The sequence below is a fragment of the Aureobasidium subglaciale genome (genome assembly GCF_000721755.1).
Source record: "Aureobasidium subglaciale EXF-2481 unplaced genomic scaffold scaffold_1, whole genome shotgun sequence".
Lineage (NCBI taxonomy): Eukaryota > Fungi > Ascomycota > Dothideomycetes > Dothideales > Saccotheciaceae > Aureobasidium > Aureobasidium subglaciale.
Genome location: NW_013566994.1, coordinates 510,039 through 528,801, shown reverse-complemented (window position 1 = coordinate 528,801; position 18,763 = coordinate 510,039). Strand labels below are relative to the sequence as shown.

Genomic DNA, 18,763 nt, shown 5'->3' with positions numbered 1-18,763 from the left:
GGCCGCTCGGGAACTTCGATGTCCGAGGACCCAGAAGATCTCATTACCACCTTGCTCAAATACTAAATATCTCTCTTTCATCGTATATTCGTTCCCTAAAGACCTTCGCGATACCCCGCGTTATACTATACCGATAAGGCAGAGTCCAATTGTGTGGGACAACTCGTGGCAACCATGGCCGTAACTCGGTCCGACGCGTCGAACTCTGACCACAGCTCAATCTTTGTTGGCCTGGGAGGCATATTACTCCTACTACTCGCACGTCATTTGTTAGCAAGAATCCAAGAAGAACGCAAGATCAGATCACTTGGAGCTCATGCGAATTTTGTCAAATCATGGGTGCCTTTTGGCCTGGGCTTCATTGGACGCACTCTGCTCGATGTACGCAAACATGATTTACTTGGAGGATGGCAGAGCACATTTGCCGACCGCTCTGCTGTTCACCCATACACCCGTGAGACAAGGACCATAGGAATGAGACTTATCTTGACGGCCGATGAGGAGAATATCAAGGCTATCCTTGCGACTCAATTCAATGACTACGGCAAGGGTGCACAATTCAATTCCGAATGGCACGACTTCCTGGGAGACAGTAAGACGTATTGACTTTTCAGAAGGAGCTTTCGGTTCTGACTCCATGCAGGCATATTCACCACCGATGGAGAGAAGTGGCATGCATCTCGTCAACTGATCCGCCCTCAGTTCATCAAGGATCGCGTTTCTGATCTGGAGGTCTTCGAGAAGCATTTGGAAGTCCTTCTCCCTATGCTCGGAGGCTCTGGAGATGGTAAACCTGTTGACGCTATGGATCTGTTCTTCAAGTTCACCTTGGATGCCAGTACCGCGTTCTTACTCGGCCACAGTGTGAACAGTCTCGTCAATCCTCAAGATCGCTTCTCAGATGCCTTTGCAACAGTCCAGAGCGTTCAATCCACCATTGCCAGAGTTGGACCCCTCAACCGATTCGTACCACGTAAGGCGTTCTACGCTTCTCTTAAGATCATGGAAGAGTTTATGCAGCCATTCATTGAAGAGACGTTGCAGTTGACCCCCGAGGAGCTCGAGAAGAAGTCCAAGTCAGACGAGGGCTATAACTTTTTGTATGCGCTTGCCAGCTTCACGCGCGATCGTACAGTCCTGAGAGACCAGTTGGCGGCGGTACTACTTGCTGGACGTGATACAACAGCATGCACACTCTCTTGGTTGTTCAATGAGATTTCTCGCAGGCCGGACATTGTTGCCAAGTTGAGACGGGAAATCGAGGAAAATGTCGGTCTGGACAACAAGCCAACTTACACCCATCTGAAGAACATGCGCTACCTCACGCACACAATCAACGAGACCCTCAGACTCTACCCTATTGTACCTTTCAACGTTAGAGTGGCCTTGAAGGACACAACTCTGCCGCGTGGTGGTGGTCCAGATGGTACCCAGCCTATTGGTGTTCCTGGTAAGTCAAACGAGGGTAAATTTGACATCGCTTTATTGACACAAATGTAGCAAACACACCCATTGCATACTCGACTCTGTTCCTGCAGCGTCGTGAAGACATCTATCCAAAGGCCTCCGAGAAGTTCGCTCATCATCTCAGCTTTGAGCCTGATCGATGGGATGGATGGAATCCCAAGATGTGGACTTGTGAGTATTCAGGCCTCAGTCTACCAAGACGTTGCTAACGTTGACTGCAGACATTCCCTTCAATGGTGGACCTCGTATCTGTATTGGTAAGTATCCATACACAAGCGTGTTCTGGGAAGACACAAGCTGACTTGACGCACTAGGTCAACAATTCGCTTTAACCGAAGTTGCTTACACTGTTGTTCGAATTCTACAAACATATTCGCGCATCGAGTGCAAGATGGCCGAGCGTCCTAAGCTGAAGACGGACATTGTCGTTCAGCCTTCCGACCCAGTCAACCTGATCTTCCACCGAGACTAGAAGCCTCCTTCTGTGGTCACTCTTCAGTATCTCTCAAACTGTGCTAGAAAATGGCTACTGGACGCCAAAGAGGATGCTAAGTGCACAAACACTCCTCTCGAGGAAGGATCTGAGGCTCGAAGCAATTCCCACACCGCAAAGGCTGAAAGGTGGACCAGCCCCACAGACGCTCTGATCACTCCAGATATGTGGCTCTTTGGTACCGATTGGAGGTCCGGAAGGACGCTTGATGCTTGGGATGACACTCACTGTGATCTGTTTCTCTAAGTTTGTATCTTGACGACCTATAATGAATTCTGTTTCTCCATGATCATGCGCATCCACTATCGTTTCGTCTCAGGTTACCAGCTTCCCAGCTTCCAATGTCCGATATTCAAGGTCAAGGTGCTTGGCGCCTTTTGACCCGGCATGCCACTTCCCCAGCTGAACACAGCCAATTCTCCTCTCCTGATCAGACTGATCAGATCTTCTTCACGGACCGATCATCAATCCCTTGCTTCCAGAGAAATACCAGTACCCCGGACCCGTTCCCCGGGTCACACTGACCCACGATTTCCAAATCTGGTCTCGTAAAGAAATGCAAATGCACCTTGCTTTTCTTCCACGGGGGGCACGTTGCACGAAAAACGGAACCCTGCAGAAAACGATCCCCCGCATACAGTGACCAGATTTCTCCGTCTTTTGCTTTTCTCCAGGTCGTCAGCTTTGACATTGTTGCGTGGGATGCAGCAGTGTGTGGCAGTTTGAAACGTGCTGGCAGTTTGAAACGTGTTTGCAGTTTGCACTGACGACAACAAAGAGCATCGATGATGAAAAGGCCATGATTCGCGGCTAAACGGGTGGAGGGAAAAACAGGTCACAAGGATAGAAGCAAAAAGTTGGCATACAAGAGATTCAGGACGAAAGGTATGGTACGTCGTATGGAAACTCGGTCCGCTACACCGATACATCTTCATCTCTTTGTACTTTCGTGAACGAAGGATTCTAGAAGTTGATGTGTAAGGTTAAACAAGTAAGGATGAAGAGTCGTGGAGGTCTGTATGATTCCGCTTTCTGCTTGTAGCCGGTGTGAGCGATCACACCTCTCGACTCTGTCTCGTACAAAGCGAGAAGGCAGGACACAGATATCGGCCACTCCGTGCAGTTGCTATCCGGATAAGTGTTATTGGACAATATTGCTTCTATCAAGTTGCTCTCATCTGCTCTAGTTTATCCGGTGGATAATTGACCGTAGATTGATACACAGAACAAGAATCTGGAAGACGGGGAAAGTGATGGAGGAGATGAATGGATTACCCAAAATCCTGGTTGTTACAAGAAGGGAACGCCATCTCGGTATCCTGCATATGGTATGCCGGAATCTTTGTGGTGTTCGATGCGGGCGTCTTGCCGCTTCATGTGTTATCCGTGGGAAAATATGTGCCATCCCACCGGCAGCCAGCCCAAAGAATCTAGAAACAGAAAATATGGCATGTCAAAGGCTTGTCGCAGGAGGCCTCGAAGCCTAGAAAGGTCCTCTGGCCTTGGAAATCTGATGATGTGTTGGCAAGCGAAACCAACAGAGACAAGAAAAATAGACGAAACGATCTGGAAGCGAAAAATATCGTCCTTCGGAAGATCATTGCAGCGAAAAGGAGATTGTCAGTTCTGGACATCGGAAGATCGACACGACAGTAAGCCCCCTTGTCAAAAAGAAGAAGCCGCGAATCGCAAGCCATCAATATCCAAACAAGCCGAACTTGCGGTCAAGGAGATTCCACCATCGGTTTCCATTCGTTGGATAGAATACACCTATCACAGTGATTTGTTCTAATCAGCCCTATCATTCACCTCTCCATTGCTCTACACCGGAAGAATAGCAGAACAAAGGAAACACCTTACTATCCACCATCAGGAGAGTTCGTAGATGAGAAGAGCAGAGCAAGTGTGGTGACACCTGACACGCTTCTCCCCAACCACTGTATCTGGCACCGCATGATTTCCCCCCTTTCCCCCACACCTGGTTCTACCCTCAATCTCGCACCGATGACAATAAGCAGATGGAGACTATCCGGGGTACGTGTCAATCGCACACCTCTTTTCGTATCGATGCACCCACGTTTGGCAGGAGAAAAAGCTGCAATCCTGCAAGACCCGACACTCTGGTTCAAGGGACGGCGCGGGGCGCGGGATGCACGGCTCGTTTGATACTAATGCAATACCTTTCTTGCTGCAATGCATCAGGGCAAAGGGGTGAGAAGGCGCCTTCAGACGAAGATGGGTGGTGTGAATTGGAAAACGGCTGTCAGCCAGTTGTGTGTGTGTGTTGCAAGGATTGGTGATCGGAAGAGAAAAAGCTGCGGTGTGTGGGAAATTTATCCTTGAATTGTGTGTGATGTGACGAAGGAGGCGATGGGCGGTGATATGCTCTGAATATTTATTCAGAGCTCCCTCTTCGCTCTTGTCGTCCTTGTGATTTATATGCTCTTTTCATCTTGGTTGCCTTTTTCGCCCCAAAATATCCAGACACTGTCCAATATCCATCAACATCAGAGAGTATCCTCCGAGGCCTACAAGACTTTTAGTCCTCATCAACGATCAAGTCTTCAACAAGTCAAGTCGCAGCCCGTCTTCGAAGGCGACGTACAGCTTACGAGCTCTCAACTTCGACCATCGACAATCATCACACATCTTCGTCAAGATGACACCCGCACATCCTCAACCTGCTGGCCGCCCGCGCTTGATCTTACGCTCCGACTCATTCACGCACGAAGACCTCAGCGCCGCCTTTGCAGCTTCAGCTTCCCAGCCTCGCACAAAGGACCTGAAGATCCGAATCGCTCAGAAGGACGAAACGCCTGCTCCTCCTCCTTCTCCAACCGAAGCTTTCTCGTCCCACCGTCCCTGATCATCTGATGAGGGCTGGTCCCCGTCACTAGAATACTACACAGTAGAGTTGATCCAGGCTTAATTACATCACAACGCCATCAGAGAATGTTTCCGGAAACATGGGAAGGGAGGGGTCGGAATTTCTCAAAGTATTACAGCAGCCGACCACAGGCGATATGTCAGCAGAGCTGATCGGAGCAATGTTCTTTCCTTTCTGCCTGTCCGTCGACTTGGAAGTTCATGGTGTCATCGTGTTGGCGTTTGAGGTCAAGGCGTCTGTATTCGTCCCGCACACCGCTTACTCAGAAATGACGATAATGAAATGCATAATTGCCTTAAGCCTTACGGCCACGGAGTTCGAAGATCGTCTCCCGGAACTCATCAAGTGTGACTTCCTTGTCATCACCAGAAGCAGTGCTTGATCTGTCGTCATCGGGCTTTGTGTTCGAGTCACTCAAACCAGGCATTTGGTCAATTCCTAGTACGTTGCTCAATTCCATATCGCGAGCAGGTGGCGGTTTGCCGAGCTTGATGGCATTGTCAACAGCCTTCATGTATTCTCTGTCATGTATTTTTGCATAAAACAGAAGCTCGTTGATCGTCTTCCAGTTCTGGTATCGAAGCTCATCAAGTGGATATCCTGTTGGACTCACGGCAGGTCCTTGCTTTTCGACCTCTATCTCGGCTTGTAGTCCTGACTCGGAAACTGACGGTGGGAGAAGGTCGAGAGTTGTCGACGAGTCTGTTGTCATTTCATCGTACACCATACGGATGTGCTGTTCAGGTATACCTGCATACACGTTTGCGCGGTCTTGTAGGGAAAACGACAAAGGCTCAGCGTAAAAGTTGCGATTAGACTGCAAGTTCGCTGACAGATAATCAATATCCTGTCTGAGGACGTCCAAAATCTTCGTCGATTTTGCTGCAATCATCCAGTATTCCGATGGTGGGCTCTCGTCCGATTTGGAGCGTCTCGAGAAGTTTTCGACCTGGATCGCGGTGCTCATTCGATCTAAGATATGTGTCGGCACTATGTGTTGAAAATTGACGAGCTGTTGTTGCACGTAATCCGGATTATCAATACGTCTAGCGGCGTTCAACAGATTCTGCCAGTCCACAAGCTCCAGCGCAGCGCCTGTCCCAATGCGGTTGGCAACTAGACTAGTCCAGGCTGAGCGAACTGCTTCAGCGTCACCCATTTCGCCTGCAGCAGTTAAGATGGAGCGGAACGTGACCGTGTTGGGTTTGAGTCCATAATGCTTTAATGCTTCGAGAGAATGATCGATAACGTCTTGACGCTTACCTCGGCCAGCGAGATTGGCGATCATAGAGTTGAACGAAGCTATGCCTGGTGGTGAGTTTTGACTAGCCCAGATGCCAAAGAGGTCACTGATCAGAGCACCAATTCCGTCAGTGATAGGTCGCAGTTGGTCGGATGACATTCCGGCGAAGGCACGATCTTTCAAGAGTCCGGTGATTGCGATGACCAGTTCATTGAGAGACTTGTTGTGCAAGGCAGCGCCAGAAGCCACATGAGCGTAGCAAGCGGTAACCATTGCACGCAACATAGCAGCATTTTCAAGTGGTCGAGTCGCAACGACTTTTCGCAGGTTTGACAAGAGAATCTTTAAGGCATCATGGCCCGGAGTGGCGCCAGCTTGACAGGCAAGCAGGAAAAGCTTGTAAGCTTCATTTAAGGGGCGTTCCTGGACGAAAAGGGTAACGAATCGAGCCGGGAGCTTGGTGGGGAAGAGTCTGAAAGTGGTATCCAGGGTGAGATAGGCTGACTTTGCGTCACCACGTAAAATGCGTGCGGTCAAGATGCCTTGTAACAGGGCTCTAGGGATACCTGATATGGCCGTGGGCTGAGCGCGGTCGGCAATGACGGCATTGTGGGCGAGATGGTATTGGAGGAAGACACCAGGAAAGCGATCAAGGGCTTTCTCATATAGCTGTTCCGTATCCTCTGCAGGACGACCTTGGAAAGCAAAGAGTTCAAGGGCAACGCCATAAAGATTTGCGTTGACGTAATCATCGCTCTGCTTCACCAGCCATGACCAGAAGGCGTTGCCCTTCTCAAAGGCGGCCGACTCTTTATAGAAGCTCAGAAGATGCAAGTGCGCATCATAGCTCGGAGGCAGGACCTTTGCCTGTATGTCAAGGACCAGGAGATCTGCGAGGCTGTTGAGCTCTGCAGGGATGCGAGTCTGTCGGACGGACTGAGGTAGCAGCCTGAACGAAGTATGTACAGCCCTTGCCATATCTGCCACATCACTCTCTCCGAGTGGAAGCTGATTGCGGAGGACGTTGTAGACGGAGGCTATGTGTTGGACGTTGTTTGCCTGGAGGGCATCTGCAAGAATTTCTACATGGCGCAGAAAGGAAGGAGGGCGATCGATTTCTAGCGCGGCCTTTTGTCGCTTCCGAATGTGTTTAGGTGTTGTTGCATAGGAGCGATTGGGTCGTGTGACGGAAAGAGCGAGGCAATAATTTGTTGATCGGGAAAGAGCTGGTCGTGTGGCTACGGCGAGTCCATGTTTTGCGAAAGCGCCTGCCTTTAGTAGAGTAGACGCGCGCAGCATCGAGTGTTTGTCTCCCTTCTCTCACGAACGGCAAGAACCAGAAAGTTGGAACGCTCGAATCTACAGTCGTGAACAAAATACCGAATAATTCTCGGAGGAGCAGCCCAACTCCGCAAGTTGCATGTGAAGCGTTCGCTTCGCCTTCCCTTCCTGAAGTTGCAAAAGTGGTGGGACAGCTGTCGCTCGAAGCTCCCTGAATTGAGGCCACGACCCAACTGTAAACAATCCTCTCGACATCTTGACAAGTCTCACTATACCATCTACCCGGGAGGACGTCAATTGCACATCATGTCGCCCAACATGTCACTATTCTCGGTCAACGCCGTCCTGATCCTGGCGGCAGACGACTCGTCGCGCATCCTGGCCAAATACTACTCTCCCCCTCACGCTCCCGCAAATGCTACGGCCAACGACTATCCTGGCGCAAACCCCTACCCTCAACTCAAAGATCAGAAGGCTTTCGAAAAGGGTCTGTTGGAGAAGACGGCAAAGCAAAACAGCGACATCATCCTTTACGACAACCGAATTGTTGTCTTCAAGATGGAGAGTGACGTTATGCTCTATGTTGTCGGAGGTGCTGATGAGAATGAGATTCTACTCTACTCGGTCATATTGGCTCTGCGCGACTCTCTGAACATCCTCCTCAAGTGAGTGATCTTGTCTTGTCCCACATAGACACGGAAGCTGACCTAGCCGCTTGCAGAAACTCTGTCGACAAGCGCACAATTGTCGAGAACTACGACCTAGTATCTTTGGCAATTGATGAAATCATCGACGACGGTATCGTGCTCGAGACGGATCCTGTGATTGTGGCATCGCGTGTCAGCAAGCCCCCTGTGCAGGACATTAGCTCGGTCCAGGGCATTGACCTCTCAGAAGAGGGTCTACTCAAGGCCTGGCAATTCGGTAAGATGAAGCTGGGCGAGAGACTACGACAGGGTCTGTAAGGGGCTGGTCCAAGGGCACAAGCATCTGGCAAAAGGAGTTATAGGCGTTACACGGCGGTAGCATGAACAAGCGTCACGACCAATCATCGAGTGCTTTGTGGGATCTTCTAGTGGCCGGACTGAGTATAGACGGACCAGACGGGCTGAACGAGTCAGTTTTCGAGTATGAAATGATAATTCTCGACAAAGACAAGAGTGCCGATTATGAAATGACCTTTTTTGTGGTGATGTCATGGGCATTCTGCGACGGTGGGGCAGCAACTTGTCGCCCTCGCTCAACTCTCTTCCTTTGCAGACCAACCCTCTGTTCAAACAAACATGAAGCAGCGATTCTCGTCCTTGGACGTCAAGGTCATCGCCCATGAGCTCTCGTCGGCGCTAGTCAGCCTGCGCGTGTCCAACATCTACGACCTTTCGTCGCGAATCTTCTTGTTCAAGTTCGCCAAACCAGAGCACCGCGAGCAGCTGATCATAGACTCTGGTTTCCGATGCCACCTCACCACCTTCGCTAGAGCCACCGCTGCCGCTCCTTCACCCTTCATCGCCCGTCTCCGCAAATACCTCCGCACGCGCAGAGTCACCTCGGTCTCTCAAATCGGCACCGACCGCATCATCGACATCCAATTCTCCGACGGCCAGTACCATCTGTTCCTCGAGTTCTACGCTGGTGGAAACATCGTCCTCACCGACAATGAACTCAACATTATTGGCCTGCTCCGAAATGTCGACGAGGGCGCCGAGCACGAGCGCTACCGTCTGGGTCTGCCCTACAACCTCGAACTGCGTCAAAACTATGGAGGCATTCCACCATTGACCAAAGACCGAGTTCGTGCTGGTCTGGAAAAGTCAATTGAACGCCAGTCTCAAGATCAGTCCACAAAGAAAATAAAGAGAAAGCCCGGAGATGCTCTGCGCAAGGCTCTGGCTGTCTCTATCACAGAGTTCCCTCCTGTCGTTCTCGACCACGTCTTTGAGCTCACTGGCTTCGACAAGACCGTCCAGCCATCAGAGGTGCTTGAGAACGAGCTTCTCCTCAACAAACTCATGGCCGTCTTTGATGAGGCTGCCAAAGTACTCGCAGACATCACCTCAGCTGACGTCGTCACTGGTTATATCGTGTCCAAGCGCAGCAAGAAGGCCGCTGCTGATGCCAACGGAGATGGTCAGACCGAGGAAGACAAGGCCAAGGGCTTGATGTATGACGACTTCCATCCCTTTAAGCCGAAGCAACTCGAGAGCAATCCCGATAACGTCTTCCTGGAATTCACCGGCTTTAACAAGACCGTTGACGAGTTCTTCTCATCCATTGAGGGTCAAAAGCTCGAGTCCAAGCTGAGCGAAAGAGAAGAGCAGGCAAAGAAGAAGCTCGAATCTGCTCGTCAGGAGCATGCTCGTCGCATTGGCTCTCTCCAGCAAACACAGGAGCTCAACATAACAAAGGCTCAAGCCATTGAGGCTAATTTGGACCGTGTCGAAGAAGCCACGGCTGCCGTCAACGGTCTCATCGCTCAGGGTATGGACTGGGTCGAGATTGAACGCCTAATCGAAATGGAGCAGAGTCGCAACAATGCCGTTGCCGAGATCATAAAGCTTCCACTCAAGCTCGAAGAAAACACCGTCACACTTCTTTTGTCTGACTACTCGTATGAAGAGGAGGAAGAATTGGGCGATGTCACCGAGAGCGACAACTCGGACAGTGAGGACGAGGACAAGAAAAAATCGACCAAGGAGAGTCAGAAGGAGGACAAGCGTCTGACCGTGGACATCGATCTCAGCTTGTCAGGTTGGTCCAACGCCAGACAGTACTACGACCAGAAGCGTGTCGCTGCCACCAAGCAGGAGAAGACCGAGCAGGCTTCGACAAAGGCGTTGAAGAGCACTGAACAGAGAATTCAAGCAGACCTGAGAAAGGGGTTGAAACAGGAGAAGGCAGTGCTTCGTCCTGTGCGCAAGCAACTCTGGTTCGAGAAGTTCATCTACTTCATCTCATCTGATGGCTACCTAGTTTTGGGTGGTAAAGATGCTCAACAAAATGAGCTTTTGTACCGCCGTCACCTGAAGAAAGGCGATATCTACGTTCACGCCGACCTTCACGGCGCCTCCTCTGTCATCATCAAGAACAATCCTGGACTGGCCGAATTCGAAATTCCTCCGTCGACCTTGTCGCAAGCTGGAAACTTGTCGGTCTGCACATCGAGTGCCTGGGACTCCAAGGCTGTCATGTCCGCATGGTGGGTCAATGCTGATCAAGTGTCAAAGACTGCTCCTACTGGAGAGTACTTGACTACTGGCGGATTCATGATCCGTGGCAAGAAGAATTTCCTCCCTCCCGCTCAACTTCTGCTTGGTTTCGCTGTCATCTGGCAGATCAGTGAGGAGAGTAAGGCCAAACACGTCAAGCACAGACTGCAGAATGATGACGTTCGCGGAATGACCCAAGAGGCAAACTCCAAGGCAGCCGCCAACGATGAATCTGACGATGACTTCCCAGACGCTAAGGACGACGCTAGTGATGACGAGTTCCCTGATGTCAAGGATGATGACAAGACTGACGATTCTGATGACGATGAGGCCGCTGGCAACACTGCTGATGAAGAAGCAAGATCTCCTGAAGAGCGATTGAACCCTTTGCAGCCTAAGGGAGGCCAGCAATCGCGAGAGCAAGCAGCCAAGCCTGCTAACGAGGACGCTCAACATAGCGATTCAGAGTCTGAGGATGAAGACGAGGAGGATGATGAGGAGGAGAAAGAGGAGAAGGTCGAGAAGGACCAGAGTGCCCAAGATGAGGAACCTGAACTCACACTGCCGGAGTCATCAGGGAAGAAAGCTCGAGCAAAGGGCAAGGCTGAAGCTGCCAAAGCAAATCAGCCTAAGCAGAATAAACCCGTCCGCGGCAAACGCGGCAAGGCCAAGAAGGCAGCACAAAAGTACGCCGATCAAGACGAAGAAGACCGCCGTCTCGCCATGGAAATCTTGGGATCTAAGGCCGCAGAGGAGAAGCGCGATGCTGAAGAGGAAGAGAAGGCCAAGAAGGCCGAAAGTGCCGAAGCAGCTAGAGAACGTCGTCGTGCTCAACACGAGAAGGCACAGCGTGAAGGTCTCGAAGCCGAGGAGATTCGCCGCTTGAACTTGGAAGAAGGTATCGAGGCTTTGGACGAAGAGGAGAGCAGTGCTGTCACACACCTTGATGCTTACGTCGGTGCTCCTTTGCCTGGTGATGAGCTCCTGGAGGCCATCCCGGTCTGTGCACCTTGGGCGGCATTGGCAAAGTACAAGTACAAGGTCAAGCTGCAACCTGGTGCACAAAAGAAGGGTAGAGCGATACGCGAGATCATGGACGGCTGGGCGAAGGCAGGCACTGTCAACAAGTGGGTTGATCGAACCATGACTGACACTGAACGCATCTGGCCCAGAGAACTTGAGCTTATCAAGAACTGGAAGGATGTGGAAGTCATTGGTGTCTTGCCTGTCAGCAAGGTCAGAGTCATGATGAGCGGAGGAGCACACGGAGGTAGCAGCAGTGGTGGCCAAAAAGGAAAGGGCAAGGGAAGAGGAGGCAAGGGCTCAAAGAGACGTTGAATGTAGGTGACCATGTTAATAAGATTTTATGATGGTGCAACTATCACGCTTCAGCCATGTCTTCATCGTCAATACTGAGGATGTTGTGCAACTCTAGCGACGAAACTCTCGACTCCTGGTGGCTGTCGGAATGTACGAACCTTTTGTGACCTCTAAAGAGCATCGCCGAGAGCTCAGAGACCATAATGACAGGGTCAGTTGCCTCATTGTTTCATCCGGACGTCTCCTGCTCCCTAGCCTTGATCTCCGCAAACATCTCATAGAAAGCCGAAGGATCCTCTGCACCCTCGAGTCTCTTGCCATTGATCTCAAAAGTCGGCACTGAGGTCACTCCCGAATCCCTAGCTCGTCCAGCCTCTCGATCAACCTCTTCACCACCCTCATCACCATCCAACCAAGCACCCACCTCTTCCGCCTCAAGCCCAGCAGCAACACCAGCTTTTACCAAATCACATCTCAACGACACATCCCCTTCACCCTCGAAATGATCCCTGAAAAACTCTTCCACAACCCTCCCTTGCACATCCTCTCCCTTTTGCCCAGCTAGGAGAATCAATCTATGCGAATCCCTGGTGTTTCCCACTTTCCCTGAAAAAGTGAAGTTTATACCATGAGCGCGACCTACACGTGACAGTCGCAGTTTTATACCTTCTGCACGCTCGGCACCGTTTTTTTGTGCTATACGTGTGGAAGCTAGGATACCGGGAGTGGGTGCAAAGGGGTTGAGGTAGTAGGGTGACCAGGTTATGGAAAAGATGTCATGGGAGGCGATTGGGTAGGTGGTTTTGAAGAGGTGGATGGAATGTTCGAGGGTTTTAAGCCCGATGTAGCACTAATGGGGAGTTAGTGGGGAGAGGACAAGCGCGAGGGCGGGGATTGTTTACCCATGGGCATACGGTGTCGGAGTAGATCTTGATGTTGAAGGTGGTGGGGGGCATATTGCCCAAATTGTTGCCTGATTGTGCTTTGTCCTGAACTCGAGGTGGGGTTAAATAGATCGTCAATAGTGCTTTCGACTTCTACTCGAGGTTGCAGTGATGTGGTGTAAGGGAGGTGAAAAATCGGACTGTCTTGTGTGTTGTAGTTTTGACAGTCCGGTCATGGACGAGGATATTGTTGTCGCAAGCACTATACAACAACAGTCCTGCTGCCTGCTTAGTATTACTGCCAAGTCTGACTTGCTTTGTTTGTCATGATCCTGTTGCAGCATGTAAATCGAGGTTACGGCGACTGTACCTAGCTACAATGGAACACAATGTCATGAGTAAATACAGACAGGGTCACAACAGTAGCAAGTCAAATTGACCAAGTCAGACAGACTTTCTCGCACCGTTGATACGGGAAGCCTCAATGCTACTAGCCTCCTTAGTAAGCATGTCTCAACATTCCAGGCATCCGTTTAAAACAGAAGCAATAACGTTCAGGCAGCATTATTGGGGAAGGCACAATCCATACCAGCCACCTGCCAAGACGGGTATAGCGTCGTAGGATTCATTGGTCGGAATCACGAACATGGATGCCGCGATTTCCAACAGCGACTTGATAAAGCTACCGGCCACCTCATTGAGCATCTCAACTGATATTCTGAGGATTGTTCTCGTTCACGATGTTGTTCAAGAACTCCGCGTTGTTGTCGGGCGCCTTGCTGGCCTCGTCTACTGTTGCCCAGTTCCCGCCGAAGCCTGAGGACGTCAAGACTGTTAAGTCCAAGTTCCATCAAGGTATTGAGATCTCTTACAAGGAGGTTGATGTATGTATTCTGAAACATGAACCATGTAGGAGACCGTGAACTGGCATCTCCAATGGTTTTCGTATGTTCACAAGCTGATCAATCTTCCAGCCCACCGTCTGCGAGACCACCGAGGGTGTTCGCAGTTTCTCTGGTTATGTTCATCTGCCACCTCACAGTATCAATGAGACACACGAAAGACAGGACTATCCGGTCAATACGTAAGTCTAGGCATTGGTATGCACATCGACACATAACATGCTAATGTATCATAGCTTCTTCTGGTTCTTTGAATCACGCAAGGACCCGCACAAGGCTCCTCTGTCTATTTGGCTCAATGGTGGACCAGGAGGAAGCTCCATGATGGGAGCGCTCTCTGAGAACGGTCCTTGCTTCGTCAACAACGATAGCAACTCTACCTACCTGAACCCTTGGTCATGGAACAACGAGGTGTGATTGCCGTATGCTCTCGTGGCGAGGCAATGCTAACACGAAGCAGGTCAATATCTTGTACATCGACCAGCCAGTCCAGGTCGGATACTCGTACGATGTCCCTACCAATATCACTGTCAACCTGAAGGTCGACAATGAGAGCCCTGGTTCTATCGAGGTAGCCGATTTCAGCTCTGGTGTTCCTGACCAGAATGCCACTTTCCTGGTTGGCACTGCTAGTAGTCAAAATATTTCTTCCACCGTCAACAGCACGCAGCACGCGGCTGTTGCCTTCTGGCACTTCGCCCAGACCTGGTTTGAGGAGTTCCCCCAGTACAAGCCTCACGATGAGAAGATCTCTCTGTTCACCGAGTCTTATGGCGGAAGATATGGTCCCACTTTTGTCAAGAAGTTTATGACTCAGAACGAATTGATTGCCAACGGGTCGATCTCAGGCCCTGGCACGCACTACTTGCATCTCGACACTTTGGGCATAATTAACGGGTGCATCGATTCCGAGGATACCGCTGCTGCATATGTCGATTTCCCTGTTGCCAACACTTACGGCATCCAGGCATATACCGAGGAGCAATTCCTCCATGCCAGATACGAGCTCGTCCGTGAGGGAGGAGTACGCGATCAGATTCATGAATGTCGCAGGCTGCAGAAAGAGACTGATCCCAATGATTACGGTGACGTCGAGAAGACCAACAGCTATTGTGCGGCAGCTGAGGATAACCTCGCAAAGGCAGCCGTCGTGCCCTATATGAGCAATGGATCATTCGGCTGGTTTGACGTTACTCACCAAGGAAACGATCCTTTCCCACCCCAGTATCTCGTAGGCTACCTGAACCAGCACTGGGTACAGGAGGCATTGGGCGTTCCTGTCAACTTCACCGCAGTCTCGCCAACTGTCTACGAAGCCTTTACAAAGACTGGTGATATTGCCAAGGGCGGCCTTCTCGAGGATATCGCCTACATTTTGGACAATGGCGTAAAGGTGGCTCTCATGTACGGTGACCGCGACTATGCCTGTAACTGGCTCGGTGGCCAACAGTCATCTCTTCACATTCCTTGGGAGTCGCAAGAGGCATTCTCAAAGGCCGGCTACACTCCCCTCGTACTTTCTCCCGTCCACTCTGGTGGTCTGGTCAGACAGCACGGTAACCTGAGTTTCACAAGGGTCTACCAGGCTGGTCACTTGGTACCCAGCTATCAGCCTCAAGCTGCGTATGAGATCTTCATGCGCAGTCTGTTCAACAAGGATGTTGCTACTGGCAAAGTGGCTGTTTCGAGCGAGTACAAGACTAGTGGATCTGATGATGCATGGACTCCCAGTGATGTCTTGCCTCAGCCTGAGAATGAGTGTTATACTCTCAACCCTGAATCTTGTACTGAAGAAGAGCAGGGGTGGATTCAGGATGGTACTGCCATTATTAAAAACTGGATCCTCATCGGACGCGAGAAGAGTGGCAAGAGAGGTGGTAAGGAAAACTCGCAGATCGTTATGGCCGATGAGGGTATGTATGAACTCTAGACGAGTTCAGGCATCTCCGCCGCCAGTCATCCGCTTGTAAAAAGGCAGAAACAAGTTCATAAGATGGAAGAGATCAATGGCGGGACTACAGTAAAGGAGCAAGGTACACGCACGCGTTGTAAAAGCTCAGCATCTCCCTAGCATAGTTTCAGAAATCACCCGCTGTGAAAAGGCAAGGATATATTACGAATGGAAGTATCTTCAATGGAGAGCCAATCCGACATCACAGGCCTGTGACGCTTCGAGAGACGTTCGGTTCCTCCAACACCTCCTGGTGCTTGAGAAGTTCGGCGCAGGTCATCTCATCCAGTTTGGACTTCTTTTCCTTCGTTTTCTTGATGTCGTTCTTGTCAACGATGCGCAGCTCTACCATCTCCCTGAGATGAGACGACTGTATGTCATGGACCCCGTTCGAAGTTCCTGAGTCTTTGCTTATGATGCGAGCGGCTTCCTGGCGCAGCATCTTCTGAAGAGGGTTGGCTGGATGGTGGAGGCTGGCTTGGATTTTTTTTGTGCATTTCGTCAAGGGTGTTATTGTAGTGAACTGTGCTTGGAGAGTGGCAACTCTGAAATACCGTTTGGTTACCTCGTCAAGTCATGTTCTGCTTCTCATCTGACACCGCGACGCTCCAGATCCTCCTTTGATTCTACACTACTAAATGAAGCCAAAATTTCCTTCTTGCTCATCTGATAGTGATCTGAGCCAGAGCCAGCCATGAAAGCATCATGTTCTTTCTTCACCACTTCGGCAGCTTCTTGACGCAATTTCTGTTGTTGTAAGCTTGTGACAATCCATGATATCACGAATAGGATGAAGCATACCTTCTGCAAGGGAGCGGCAGGATAAGTAGGGTTTGCGTAAATGACTTTGCGGAGGTTGCGATGCTCGCTGTTGTGAGAGTTGTTATAGCTGTGAGTGCCGTAGCAGCCTTTGAGATGATATCAGTGGATGTGAAGAGAGGTGTGCGAGTGAAGAAACTTACAGTAGTACTTTTTCTTGATGATACTCTTAGTGGGAGTAGGAGTCTTGCTGTCAGTGACAGCGGTAGGCTTCTGAGGGGACATTGTTGCTTTTATAATGGTGGTTGTGAGAGAATTTGCCGACGGAGAAGACAGAAGTTAAGATTTACGCAAGTCAAGGCAAGTAGGTAAAAGTGAAATTGTGAGATGGCGGACAACTAAAGCTGGTTCAGTAAACTATGTCGATAGTCACGTCCTGTACTTTTGGGGCTGACGAATCATGAAGTAGTCTGTCACTGGCTCAACACCTCCAAATTTGGAGTAATCAACAGTGACGACCTCAACAGTCTCAAAGCCTTGATTTTGATACAACTTCACACCGGCCGCCGATGCTGTGGTATACGACTTCAAGCCATTAGCATCGGCCACTGCAAGACCATCACGTAGCAAGAGTGCACCTGCGCCTTGACGTTGATACTTGGGCGAAACTGCCAGATAGTCGAGGACTGCTTCGGTCAGCTCATAGATGGCTAGCAAGTATGTGAATATACTTACACAAGAAGGGACCACCCTCGTTGATTTTAGCGTCCACCTCCTCAAGAGGTGTACTGCGGAACTCCATCATATCGTTCCTTAGCCCTCTGACCCGACCGTTGTTTGTAGCGTTCTTGAAGTCTCTTTCGTGCTCGGCGCGGTCCTCAGATGAGGGTTCTGCGACCTGAGCTTCTGGCCATACTGGTTCTTTTGCATTTGCTAGATGGGAGGGCATTACCCATCTGACATATCCGACGACTTCTCCAGTCTTGTCATCCACAGCCATCTGATGCCGTTTTGTTGCTCTGCCATTGATCCAATTCCAGGGTAAGCGCTGTCCAGTCTCGAGTGTCACTTGAGAAGACGTGAACCCGTCCTCGAAGAGAGCTTTCCAATGAGGGTCAGCCCAGCGGGCATCAATCATAGCTTTAGCAACATCAGGGGCTTTTGCGACATTGACTGGTTGTATAGAGAAAGACATGGTGCCGATGGTAGGGTATAAGGCGACCTTGGCAAATGCAGGGTTGTGCCTTGGCCGCCTTATATTAGTATGATTTTACTCAGGCAGCAACATTCATGCAGGAAGCCACGTTAATGATTGCAGTCGCTGTTGCCTAAGATAAGCACTTGGGTTTTGGAAGAGACGTTGAGGAGGATGCGGTTAAATTCATCTGCTCGGTTACTGTGCTGACGTGGAAGAGGGGGCGCTAGTACCTTCCTAATTGGGATACGTTATGGCAAGACCTAGGATCGCGACGACGCGGCAGCTGTGATGTTCAGTTGATATGAGCTCTACTTCTGTAGTGTGAGGAGAACTTAAGGCTGTCGAGAGGCACAGTAATTTTCAACGATCGGAGAAGTGTAATGAGAGTAAGCGAAATAGCTCGAGCGGTACCTCCATAGCTGGCATCAACCAGCGAATCATTACTCCGAGCACACATCATAAAATAGACATACCGCAACCTTACAACTTAGGTCCCTGCCTCTTCTTCACCCACTCATCAACAGCCTTCACTCCAGCCAACGCAACCTCCTCATCCTGCGCCGGCGTCCCCGTACTAACACCCACAGCACCAACAACCTGCCCATCAATCTTGATAGGCACACCACCACCAATCAACATGAACCTACCACCATTGGAGTTATGAATACCATACGCAGGACCTCCGGGCAGGAAATTGGCATGCTTGTATGCCGAAGTGGGCTGACGGTGTCCTGCTGCTGTGAAAGCCTTGTCGATTGAGATTTGAATGGATGTGAGCTTTGCGGTGGGTTGGCGAACAAAGTGGACCAAGTTGAGTGTGGCATCTACAATGGCGATGTTGAAGTCTGTTATTTCATGCAAGAGTTGTTGGTTAGTTGATGCGGTTTCCTTGGTGATGTGATGGTTGATGTCACACACCGATGCCTATCTCCTGTGCCTTTTTCTGAGCGGCTGCCGAGGCTATCTCAGCAGCACGCAATGAAAGGACTGGCAATGAACGCGTCGCTGAATCTGAAGACGACATGCCTGATGTTTCTTTGCTGCTCGGTTGGTTTATAATCCAAATCACCGATGGATATGTAATCGTTGTAGCTTTGATGTTGGAATCGTTGGAGTCGTGGACCATGTTCTCCACCCGAGGTTGTGGTTGGTCCTCCGCCCGCTCTGTGCTT

At 50.4% G+C, this 18,763-nt stretch overlaps 7 protein-coding genes across 7 annotated transcripts; 3 read left to right on the top strand and 4 right to left on the bottom strand.

The window, feature by feature from the left end:
• Positions 1–54: 54 nt before the first annotated feature.
• AUEXF2481DRAFT_35417 (uncharacterized protein) lies at positions 55–2,290 on the top strand. Its single transcript, XM_013492678.1, has 5 exons — positions 55–592; positions 644–1,450; positions 1,501–1,638; positions 1,689–1,724; positions 1,782–2,290. The coding sequence occupies exons 1-5, from the start codon at positions 175–177 to the stop codon at positions 1,937–1,939; spliced, it is 1,557 nt and encodes a 518-aa protein (XP_013348132.1). The 5' UTR covers positions 55–174; the 3' UTR covers positions 1,940–2,290.
• Positions 2,291–5,142: 2,852 nt separating this feature from the next.
• Positions 5,143–7,068, bottom strand: AUEXF2481DRAFT_1005 (uncharacterized protein; the record flags this gene model as incomplete). Its single annotated transcript, XM_013492396.1, has 1 exon — positions 5,143–7,068. The coding sequence occupies one exon, from the start codon at positions 7,066–7,068 to the stop codon at positions 5,143–5,145; it is 1,926 nt and encodes a 641-aa protein (XP_013347850.1).
• Positions 7,069–7,546: 478 nt separating this feature from the next.
• On the top strand, positions 7,547–11,915 carry AUEXF2481DRAFT_85108 (uncharacterized protein; the record flags this gene model as incomplete). Its single annotated transcript, XM_013492866.1, has 4 exons — positions 7,547–8,036; positions 8,093–8,332; positions 8,398–8,585; positions 8,632–11,915. The coding sequence occupies exons 1-4, from the start codon at positions 7,678–7,680 to the stop codon at positions 11,913–11,915; spliced, it is 4,071 nt and encodes a 1,356-aa protein (XP_013348320.1). The 5' UTR covers positions 7,547–7,677.
• Positions 11,916–12,020: 105 nt separating this feature from the next.
• AUEXF2481DRAFT_180699 (uncharacterized protein) lies at positions 12,021–13,330 on the bottom strand. Its single transcript, XM_013492943.1, has 4 exons — positions 13,152–13,330; positions 12,800–13,096; positions 12,355–12,747; positions 12,021–12,294 (listed from the first exon to the last, which is right to left on the bottom strand). Exons 2-4 carry the CDS (start codon positions 12,851–12,853, stop codon positions 12,127–12,129), a joined length of 615 nt encoding a protein of 204 aa, XP_013348397.1. The 5' UTR covers positions 12,854–13,096; positions 13,152–13,330; the 3' UTR covers positions 12,021–12,126.
• A 191-nt stretch (positions 13,331–13,521) lies between these two features.
• On the top strand, positions 13,522–15,613 carry AUEXF2481DRAFT_1001 (uncharacterized protein; the record flags this gene model as incomplete). Its single annotated transcript, XM_013492395.1, has 4 exons — positions 13,522–13,665; positions 13,756–13,865; positions 13,920–14,094; positions 14,144–15,613. 4 exons carry the CDS (start codon positions 13,522–13,524, stop codon positions 15,611–15,613), a joined length of 1,899 nt encoding a protein of 632 aa, XP_013347849.1.
• Positions 15,614–16,712: 1,099 nt separating this feature from the next.
• Positions 16,713–17,481, bottom strand: AUEXF2481DRAFT_35410 (uncharacterized protein). The gene is made up of 2 exons (XM_013492677.1): positions 17,129–17,481; positions 16,713–17,079 (listed from the first exon to the last, which is right to left on the bottom strand). The coding sequence occupies exons 1-2, from the start codon at positions 17,391–17,393 to the stop codon at positions 16,823–16,825; spliced, it is 522 nt and encodes a 173-aa protein (XP_013348131.1). The 5' UTR covers positions 17,394–17,481; the 3' UTR covers positions 16,713–16,822.
• A 590-nt stretch (positions 17,482–18,071) lies between these two features.
• AUEXF2481DRAFT_998 (uncharacterized protein) lies at positions 18,072–18,615 on the bottom strand (the record flags this gene model as incomplete). Its single annotated transcript, XM_013492394.1, has 2 exons — positions 18,072–18,436; positions 18,510–18,615. The coding sequence occupies 2 exons, from the start codon at positions 18,613–18,615 to the stop codon at positions 18,072–18,074; spliced, it is 471 nt and encodes a 156-aa protein (XP_013347848.1).
• Between the last annotated feature and the right edge of the window lie 148 nt (positions 18,616–18,763).